General features: G+C 40.4%; 1 protein-coding gene across 2 annotated transcripts in view; it reads left to right on the forward strand.

Annotated features, from left to right (window-relative positions):
• Positions 1-1,558: 1,558 nt before the first annotated feature.
• MAPK14 (mitogen-activated protein kinase 14) overlaps positions 1,559-10,601 on the forward strand; it is a 36,014-nt gene continuing 26,971 nt past the window's right edge. For both annotated transcript variants that reach the window (XM_032804857.2, XM_075064941.1), the window contains exons 1-6: positions 1,559-1,614; positions 7,349-7,460; positions 7,995-8,024; positions 8,472-8,519; positions 9,015-9,129; positions 9,932-10,003. In XM_032804857.2, the coding sequence (XP_032660748.2) occupies positions 7,368-7,460; positions 7,995-8,024; positions 8,472-8,519; positions 9,015-9,129; positions 9,932-10,003 (358 nt within the window). In that variant the 5' untranslated portion in view covers positions 1,559-1,614; positions 7,349-7,367. The remainder of the gene's footprint in view (positions 1,615-7,348; positions 7,461-7,994; positions 8,025-8,471; positions 8,520-9,014; positions 9,130-9,931; positions 10,004-10,601) is intronic.

Genomic DNA, 10,601 nt, shown 5'->3' on the forward strand with positions numbered 1-10,601 from the left:
GGATATTTCGTTTTGTAACCTATCTAACTAGGATTTACACCTTCGTCCTTCTGCGTTCATCAGTTGCACAGGTTTGTATTGCCTCTCAGGTCAGGATTTTCACTGGGAAAGGAGGTATTTAGACCTGTTAACTAAAACTTTGTGTTCACTCATTTTGATTTCCTTCTCTATTGACATCTAGAAAATGGGGAGTCGTGTTAAGGGTAAAGAACTTCTGTATTAAAATTCTTGTGTACTCCATAGATCAGAATGAAGATGGGAATTGAAGAATATTTGAAAAATTCTCTGTGACTTGGATTATTTTATTTAACAAAAAAACTAACTAGAGCCTGTTATATACATTTTCAAAATAGATAAAAATCCAAAAAACCCCACCATTCTTTTTGTTGTTTTTTATCTGAATATAATCAGGCATTATAATAAAACATCATAGAGTTATAAAGCCGAGCATTAACTAATAGTTGACAAAGGATAATGAAAACACAGACAGGTGTAGACTCTTGCAATATTTGATGTATAGTTTTTCAACAATACCGTCTTGGTTTCTGGCATCTTAAAGGTGTTTTGGTTCAATATATTATTAGAATTATTTCCACCAATAACTTAATTTAGTAGGAAAGAATTACTACTTCTCAATCCAGTTAATTCTGATTTTAAAACTTGAATTGTATGCTTTCTCTACTGTGCTGTCTTTTAAAGCATTTTGTTTTGTAATTAGACTTTCAATTATCCACTGCTTTCTTTTCCTCCTCCCTAATAGATTATCCGGTATTTCATTTAGCATTTTTAACTTGCATAACACTTTCAAAAAATGAAGCTGGGAGCTTAAATTCATAACTTTGCCAGACACTAAAAATCATGGACTATATAGAGACATTAGATTTATGGCTTATTACAAGAATCTGTAGCCCACTAACAACCCTCCCTCCCACCAGCTGCTTTCCCTTTCTCCTTTCCTCCCTGTGACTGGGGGAGGGAGTGTAATTGCCAACTTCACCTTGAATGGTCCCTTGCAGTATGCGGCGCCTACTTATGCTAAATAATCTGTTCCCACATTGTATTTAGCAGTGACAGTCTGAGTACCTTTCCTAGACCTGAAGAAGAGCTCTGTGTAAGCTTGAAAGCTGGTCTCTCTCGCCAACAGAAGTTGGTCCAATCAAAGATATTACCTCACCCACCTTGTCTTCTAATATCCAGGGACCAACGTGGCTACAGCAACACTGAATATAGCATTTGTGTCAAGTGATAATATCAAGTTGCCTTACTTGATTTTTCACCTTTCCCTATGTGATTCTTTGGATGGGTGGGGTAAAAATGGCAACCATATGTATTAAAACTGGAAATTTTTTCCCCACAAGAACATAAGCTGTATTCAGGATCAAGAAAAGTAATTTCTTCTGTCCTCCCCTGGCCTCTTGATGTGTTTGGAAGAAAAAAGTGAGATGGAGTGAATCTTTTCTACTCCTGTACAGGAACTAACCACCTATGAAGTAGATCAAATTATATTACAAAATATATTTCAGTTTTCTCATTTTTTGCCTTTTTTTCTTTATAGGTGATTGGTCTGTTGGATGTGTTCACACCTGCTAAGTCACTGGAAGAATTCAATGATGTGTAGGTAACATCTTTGAAAACTGCAGCCCAAGCATATATGACTATAGAAACGTAGGGCTGGAATGAACCTTGAGAAGTCTAATCCCGCCCCTAAACTGTGGGTATACCATCACTGACAGGTGTTTGTCCAACCTGTTTCTAAAAACCTCCAATGATAGGGATTCCATGGCAAGTTGTTCCTAATATCTAACCTAAATCTTCCTTGCTTCAAATTAAGCCCATTACTACTTGTCATACCTTTAGTGGACGTAGAGAACCATTGATCACTGTTCTCTTTATAACAACCCTTAACATATTTAAAGACTGTTGCATCTTCGCCTGCTTCTCTTCTGTCTCTCTCCTGCTTTCCCCTCCTTCCCTCCCGTAAGCTGGCACTACTATAGTAGTTTATGGGAGGGAAGGACGGGAAAGCTACTATAATAGTGCTAGCTACCCTTGGTACATGGTTGAAATTTGGAAGGATTATGAGGATTATAATTAAATTTTGTTTTAGAATTACAGGTCTTTTCTATCGCTAATTTCTTATTAATCATCTCATCCTTCCTCCTGCCGGTGTAGGATTGTTCCTTATAGTGCTTTTGCTAGTACCTTGTCTAGTCTAGTTTTAAACCTCTGAACTTCTACTACATCGCATGTGAGATTATTTCAAGGCCTAATCATTCTCCTTGTCCAGAAACTCTCACTTCTAATGATATCTCCTTGTTGTGCCATAAACAACTCCTTCCCTGTTTTATATTTATTCCCTTCAAGCACTAGTAGATATCCTTTGTGTTCCTTCCATCACTGTTTACTCTTTGCTGAGCCAGCCTATACATATTTAGGCTGGGATTTTCAAAGGCACCCAGTTTCCTTTAGCGCCTTTTGAAAATCTCCATTTTAGCTCCATTAATCTTGTCTAATGATGTAAAATAATCACCCTTTTTAAATGACAAAAAAGCAGGAAAGGGGCAGTGCATTCATGAGTTCTTTGAAGCCATAGTGTATATATATAGTGGGGTGTCCTGGTCATCTCCCTTTGTGCTACTCAGGCGATGCTGTCAGTACCTGCCTTGGTGGGTATGAGTGCTTTGAAAGAGAGTGACTGGGTTGGGAAATTAGCATTTACCTTACCTGGAATAAGGCCACCTGTGCCAAGCCATTCATAAATTTTTAAAAGATATGATCCAGTAGTTATTTGTGTCTCATGTTGGACTAAAGATGAAACCAATTAACTTTGAGAGACAGTGAGTCTGTGCCTATAGCTTGAAATTGACCTGGAAAGAGAGTATGAAAGCAGTCTTTTTGGTTACTTTAGTGACTCCAAAACTGCTATAGTTTATCACCAAATTCCAGCCCCTTATGGAACAGGTTTATATTTCTGGAATCGTGATGTGCCTGGGAATGGCTTGTAGCAGGATACAGCTGTGAGCTGCTGCAAGCAGTTGACAAAGCATTGTCATGAGCTGTATAAATACAGTCTTTGATCCTGACAGATGGAGGGTGAGACAGAGGGGAAGCAGATAAATGGATATCTAGACCTGTAAGTTGTTCTTGGATCTCACACAAGTGTGATTCTGCAGCACAAAGGACAAGAGAGCACATGTTCTGTTAATGCAGACCTAGGACATTACTCTGTTAACTGTTGTATGCCTAATGTGGAGTGCTCTCACAAGTCTGCTTTCAGCTAGTCCACTGGCATATGAAGGAAGGTGGTCTCTGGGGGCTGTGACCTCTTCACTGGCTTGCAGATAGTAGCATTTGACAAATGGGGTATTTGTATTTTCTTCAAAGGCATATCTTAAAGCAGATCTCTACTGTTGAGTCTGTGCTCCATTAACATGTCTTGCAGGATTCTCCTAGATAAAATCCATTACCAGACAATACTTGGTTGGCTCATTCCTGCTCCTGCTAAACAGGCCAGAGTCTCTTGTTTCCAGCCATGAGTCCCTTGCATTACTATGCTCTAGCTAAATGGAGCCACAATAGCTATTTTGTCTTTCAGGTACTACTTGTTTAGATTTCTGTCTTGGCTCAGTAAAACTAAGCCTAGTGCCTTCAGTTTTCTTTAAATAAAATAGAATTTGATCATTGTGCCTCTTTCTCAGTTATCCAGTCTTACCACTTTAGGTTGCCTGCCTCCATTTTGTTTATCTTTGCGCCTCTCCCCCCTCCCCACCCAATCAAAAAAAGAAGTAGCTCTTTGGCTTGCACAGTGGTCAATATACTGATTCAATGGCCAACAATATGGTTGCCATTTTCAATGTTTAGGGAAGAAGCAGAGCTGTCCTATTGGAATTCAGGTTTGTCTGCAAATAGTCAAGACTTGGGGTGAGCATTTAACACTTTCCTGGGCACCTGAGGCTAAGTCAGCTAGAAAGCTGCGAGGTAAAAAGTATCTTATAATGCCGTAGTTGAACGAGCCAGCTGGGTGTTAATTGGGCACATGGTTTCAACACAAGTTAGGCATGAAGTCCTAAGGTTGCACTTTGACCCCTTTAAAGTGTTCAGCTGTGTCATGCTTTTGGATATTGAGGTCACCTCTTGCCATGCTCACCTCCATGCTTTGAGAATGATGCTTTAGGTACAGCTTGAAACACATACTGAGGTGATGCTGAGCATTCTGCAGCTGCTCTTGGTCAAGACTGTTCAATGCCTCTGGGGATTCAGGCTGGGGATTCACGCCAGGTCTACAGTACAAATCTGTATCAGTATAACTATGTCGCTTGGGGTGTGAAAAATCCACACCCCTGAGCAATGTAGTTATATCGACCTAGCTCCCTATGTAGACAGCGCTATGTCGACAGGAAAGCTTTTCCCCCGCCATAGCTATCGCCCCTCGGGGAGCTGGATTAACTACGCCAATGGCAGTGGCTCTCCCATCAGCATAGGAGTGTCTTCACTAAAGTGCTACAGCAGCGCAGCCCTCAGAATCTAAACATTTTGGTGTTGATGGGTCATATCCCCACACCAGGGGTACATGGGTACCTGTTTATCTCCTTCACATCCTTTGTTCTGTCATATTGCCATTGCTGTGATTCACGCGTATGGACTTTTTCCGTCTGTAGAAGATGGTGGTGGTTTAACCACTTTTTATAGAGCAATGTGATAGAAATGGATGAAAGCAATGTAAGAGCTAGGTGTACCTTGTGATTCAAGGTGCTGTGCTAATGCCAGTGTCCCAGGCCCTGATGCATTGACACAACATTCTTTTCAAGCCATATGGAATCAAGGGGATGTTTATGGTAACACAAGAATTCCTTGTTATATGGATGCTGCTTAATGAGCCTGAAGACTTTTCAGATACACTGCAGATCTCCATAGGAATTGAATTAAAAGCTACACATTACCACCCCAGAGAATCCAAGATAGCTAAGGGATACTTCTTCAGCTAGACAATCAAGGATTTCTGAGTTAAGACCAGTGGAGTGCTTTGAACTTAGGCCACACAGAAGAGAGGTCGCAGCTGCCCATCAGCTCAAACCAGACTGAATGGGTGGCAGTATTTCTCATACAACACTAGCATTTCTGATTTGGCAGGATGCATTGTATAAAAGTGACTGTGGCAACAAGGAAAACTGCCCATGGTTTAATGCCCATGATTTTAGATGCTGGTTTGCCTTCATCAGGGAAGGGTTTCCAATGCGAAGACACTGGCTTGCATAAACAAGTGCAAAACTGAGCTATAGAAGATTGAGCTCCAATTTTTAGATTTTCTCTCAGAGTCTTTTTCTGAGCAAGCCAATTTAAAGTTCTTGGGTAAAATTTACAAAAGTAACTAGGAACTAAGTAACTGAAATGCCAAAGACACTTCTAAAGGTGGGATTTAAGGTCTCTTAAAAATGTTACTTCTGCTGTTTTTAAGTTGCTCTGCATTTATGCATCGCTGCTAATTGTCTGCGACTCATCCCTCTTGGGTTTCAGAGCCTGGGCTTTAGCCCGAAAAGAAATGTCTGCACTGCTATTTTTGGTCCCATAATTTGACCCCAACTACATTGACCTGGGCTGCGAGACTCTCTGCTGCAGGTTGTCGGGTGGTTTTATTTTTGCGTTGTAGACATACCCATAGACTTCTGACAGGAGAGAGATCTCCCTAAGTAATACTCATGTACTACTATACAGTGAGAGTTTAATGTAGTTGGCCCCTGCCATCCTTAGCACTGCAAGCAAAATCCGCATCATTCAAAATTAAACGATTTAGATGACAAAACCTTTCCTTCTGAGCTTGGTAAAGGCCCTTTGCTACCAGAGGGAATAGGGGAGAATATACAGGGACTCTTCTGCTCATATACTGCTTCATAGCAAAACATTATGTTCTTTATGGGTTTGTGGCAGCAATGTCTATTAGGAGAATCAGCAGAGTCCAGAGTATCTTATTTGAAGTACTATGGGAACCAGCAAAGAAGATTGCTTCCAAAAAATTTCAGCATGTTAGGTTGAATATTTTTTTTAACACAATTTTATGAAAAATACCTATACTTCTGAAGTTAGGTAGTTTTGAGCTTCCTAATGTAAAACTATTACATTGCAAATAGTCTTTCACAATCTGCTCTTTCCCTTAGATGTACTGAATCATGTCTTTCGGTACATTTAGAAGGTCTAGAAATGGTACTCTTTCCAACAGAATTCTGCCTGTTTGCACTAATGGACCAACTCAGTGTGAAAGTATAGTGAGCATGTGCGGGGGCACAGCTTCTAGTTTCACTAGAATTTATAATTCTTTAATCTGGAACAATGCCAAAATAAAAATTGAATGTAAATTTCCTACTGAGAAGAACAAAAATAGAAAGTATTGGGTTTTTTTGTGGATTTAGATTTGGATGGCTGGCCAGCTACCTATTGTATCTTTGGAATAAGGTGCATTTATTGTTGAAAGTAACTAGAGTAAAATCCTTATACATAAAATTATCGTTGGTGTTTAAAATACAATTTCTTGGCTTTTTAATTTCTCTTTGTAGTTGTTGTTAGAAGGAAGAAAAAAAAGACTCTGTAGACTTTGAACACCTTTATTGTCATAACTGAGGAAATCCTTGTCCAATCATTTTACATTTGGTAGAACCACATCTGCATTAGTAAAGGTTTGCCAGAATAGTTATATCGTCAGATCCTGCTAGTATAGACTCAGAGTAGCTTATTTTGCTCACTGAACATATGGGATTGAAGTAACGTAGTCCAGGACTTTACAAACCAATATTTTTGCTTGTTTGTATGGATGGGTAGTTTGAAAAGCAGTGGACACTTCGTATCCCAAAGAAAACTGGCATTCAATTTCATGCTTCAGGACATAAGCCGACATTGCCACTGGGGTCAGGAAGGAGTTTCTTGCCCCACCCGCTATTCCATCCCATAGAACATTGTTCAGCATGGGTATTCTGCTTTCCTGTGACGTATTGGTATGGCCTCTCACCTGGACTTCCAAATGTCCAAGTATGTTCCCCATGCCATGCAAATGAAGAAAATTGCTCTGCTACTTCAGATATTTCTTAGTTGACGAAAGGTTATGGAAAGAAAAGAGGAGTCTTAAATGGAGCTGCCTTTTAGTCATCTGTATTGAACAAGAAAACGCTTTGTTCAGGAGTGTATGAGGAACAGAAAGGATGTCTCCATAGTGGTCAGTTATTCTAATATCCTGTTCCATATGAAGCAAAGCTTCATTTAAGCCCTGTGGGAGTGCTAGTTTGCTTAGTAATTGTCTTTCATGGGAGAAAAGGGTATTTCCTGGTGGCTCTCCCTTTCCTACCTTTCCTTTTGTTTCTAGGTACCTGGTGACCCACCTCATGGGAGCTGATCTGAACAATATTGTGAAATGTCAGAAGCTCACAGATGACCATGTACAGTTTCTTATATACCAAATTCTTCGGGGTCTGAAGGTACTTGCACTAGTCCTATCAAAATGCTGGGGAGATGGAAATTCCTGAAGGGTACAGTCCTACTTAGTGATTAACACAAATGGATTGTGGAGTTTATTCACTCTCTTAGTGCGTGTAGGGTAACCTTCCGTTGACCTTTCTCCTGTCCACTTAATGATTCAGTATTGTTATAGTGCTCCACCAGAAACTCAGTGTGAACACATTTTCACATTGTGCATAGCAATGGGCTGAGTCTGGAAGGTTATGAATAAGAGCTGTTCTATGCATAGTGGATCTTTTATCCCTGCAATTTATATAATTATTCTAGTTTCATTGTTGATAACAGTGAATTCTTAAGTGTCTGGAAGGAGACAGACTAAGTATGAAACACCTTTGTGCATATGACCCATGGAAGGCTTATGCACCACTTAAGTCCCACTTCATTCCTACTGCAAATGAATTGAGGTGGGGGGAGGTTATATGCTCTAGTAGTAAGGACATGGGAGGATGTTTACTCATACTGATCTGTAAAATATCTGTCATCTTGTGTTACAGTACATCCATTCGGCTGACATAATACACAGAGTGAGTATTGGTGCTAGGAGAGGGGTAATACAATCTACCCAAAGACACAGCAAGTCAAAGTAGAGCTGGGAACAGAACCCAGGAATCTTACCATCGTTTTCCCACTACTAGACTACTTCCTGCCATATTCCCCAGCAGCTTTCATCCCAGTTTTACAGGTGCTGTGCTGAATAGATTCAATGTCACACCTTTTAAATACATTGATTTCAGTACATTTTAAACAAAGTTATACTAACTGCTGCTTATACAGAAGGCCTATGAGAACGGGAGAAAACTCAGGTAAAATTGGCTCTAGAATGAGACTCCCCTTCGCCCCACTATAAAAAGTTGCATTCTTATTTAAATGGTTGTTAATGCCAAATGCAGACAGTGCATAGACTCTGCCATAGCTGCAGCTAATACGTTGTTATGCAAGACTGATGCTAATATTGTTTCCTTCTTTTTTAGGACTTAAAACCTAGTAACCTAGCTGTAAATGAAGACTGTGAGCTGAAGGTAATCTGGCGATAGTAGGCACTTAGTTTGACTTGTGATTTGAGTAGTTAGGGTGGACATTGAAGATGCAGAATTTACTTAAGCAAATCAGCTTCTTAATAGTTCAACTTAAAATGCCTGGAATACTTTAGTCCTCACTTGTTGTATGTTTTCAAGGGGCTGAAAGTAGGTTTGTGCTAAACTCCAGTTTAACTTTTTACGTGTTGTGTGAATTTAGTGCTCGTGAGAGTAAAAGCTAACAACTCTGGCTTGGAATTGAGTACAGTACAGTTAGAGGCAAGTTATGCACACACAACCCTGCCTCAGTGCTAATACTCGAGGCCTATTCTATTTTTGTCTAGTGCCTTAATTTGTGTTCCATAATCTACTCTTTGCTTTGTTCCATCCAGTTCTTTCTCCACCCAGTCTCAAAACTGCCTGATTATTTGTTCTTAAGAGTTTGGGTTTCATTTTTCCATTGCAACAGTGTGCAGCTTTCTTTCTTTGGTTCTGCAGATTCTGGATTTTGGTTTGGCCCGGCACACGGATGATGAGATGACTGGGTATGTGGCTACCAGGTGGTACAGGGCTCCTGAGATCATGCTGAACTGGATGCATTACAACCAGACAGGTACATTAGCAGACGAGTTCTGCCACATTTTGATAGTGTAGCTCTCATCTTGATAGGGATTGTTTTATGGACACACACACCCCTTCCATTTGTATATGTGCAACTGGGGCAACTATAGCAACTGTACTTGAGTAATGCTGAATGGGAGGAGGCAGCATCGTGTGGCCAGCCAGCTGTCCATGGACCACAGCATGAGTATCATTACATTAGCATTCACAGGGTTTCATTTAAATCATTCACTTACAATTCTTGAGATTATAATGAGCAAAATATCCGTCCTCATAGATATTTCTCTCATTTTGCCACGTCATGACTTCCTATAGGGATAGATAGTATAAATGTGCTCCTTTGATTGCATACCTCTTTTTTTTCTTTTTCTGTTCTCCTGTCACCCTCTCCTCTTTACTTGTGTATACATCCCCCTGGAAGGTTTTGTGGCCTTCCTTTTCCATCTGTTTCCATTTGGGTATGAGAGGGGTAAGACCAGGCCCTCTTGCAGCTGTGCAAATCCATCCCACAGACATCTGTCTGCCTCGAACAAGCTTTTCCCTCTTCCTCTGTGGACTTTGATGTCTGATGGGCATTATGCCCAGCTGGGGAAACTTTCCTCTAATTAGGTATTAGATTTGCTTCGTCAAGTGACAGCTGAGGGTGACAGAACGTTGTTAGCTGGCCTGGGACATGGTGTAAGTTGTATTTAACGCCAAAGCATGGAGTTATTTCTACTTATTGATAAAGGTAATTTTGTTGAGATTTTATTTTTCCTATACTACATTTATCTTTTTCTTTTTGTTTTGTTCAGTTGATATTTGGTCAGTGGGGTGCATTATGGCTGAGCTGTTGACTGGAAGAACATTGTTTCCTGGTACAGACCGTATCCTTTAAAAATGTTATTTTCTCTTTTGGAATGTAAATTAGAGCTCTTCAGTTTCACCCATTTCACAAGGAAATAAAATTTTCAGTGATGACTTCTTGGCTCGGTGTGTCCCACATGAGAAATCATTACTGTGCAAAAGAAGGCAGAACTCTTTCTCTTCACTGGTACCTGCATCCGACGAAGTGGGTATTCACCCACGAAAGCTCATGTTCCAATACGTCTGTTAGGGTATGTCTACACTACGGGATTATTCCGATTTTACATAAACCGGTTTTGTAAAACAGATTGTATAAAGTCGAGCGCATGTGGCCACACGAAGCACATTAATTTGGCGGTGTGCGTCCCTCCACCGAGGCTAGCGTCAATTTCTGGAGTGTTGCACTGTGGGTAGCTATCCCGTAGCTATCTCATAGTTCCCGCAGTCTCCCCCGCCCATTGGAATTCTGGGTTGAGATCCCAATGCAAAAACAATGTTGCGGGTGATTCTGGTTAAATGTCGTCATTCAATCCTTCCTCCATGAAAGCAATGGCAGACAATCATTTCATGCCCTTTTTCCCTGGATTGCCCTGGCAGATGCCATAACATGGCAACCAT

The sequence above is a fragment of the Chelonoidis abingdonii genome, chromosome 4 (assembly GCF_003597395.2).
Source record: "Chelonoidis abingdonii isolate Lonesome George chromosome 4, CheloAbing_2.0, whole genome shotgun sequence".
NCBI lineage: Eukaryota > Metazoa > Chordata > Testudines > Testudinidae > Chelonoidis > Chelonoidis abingdonii.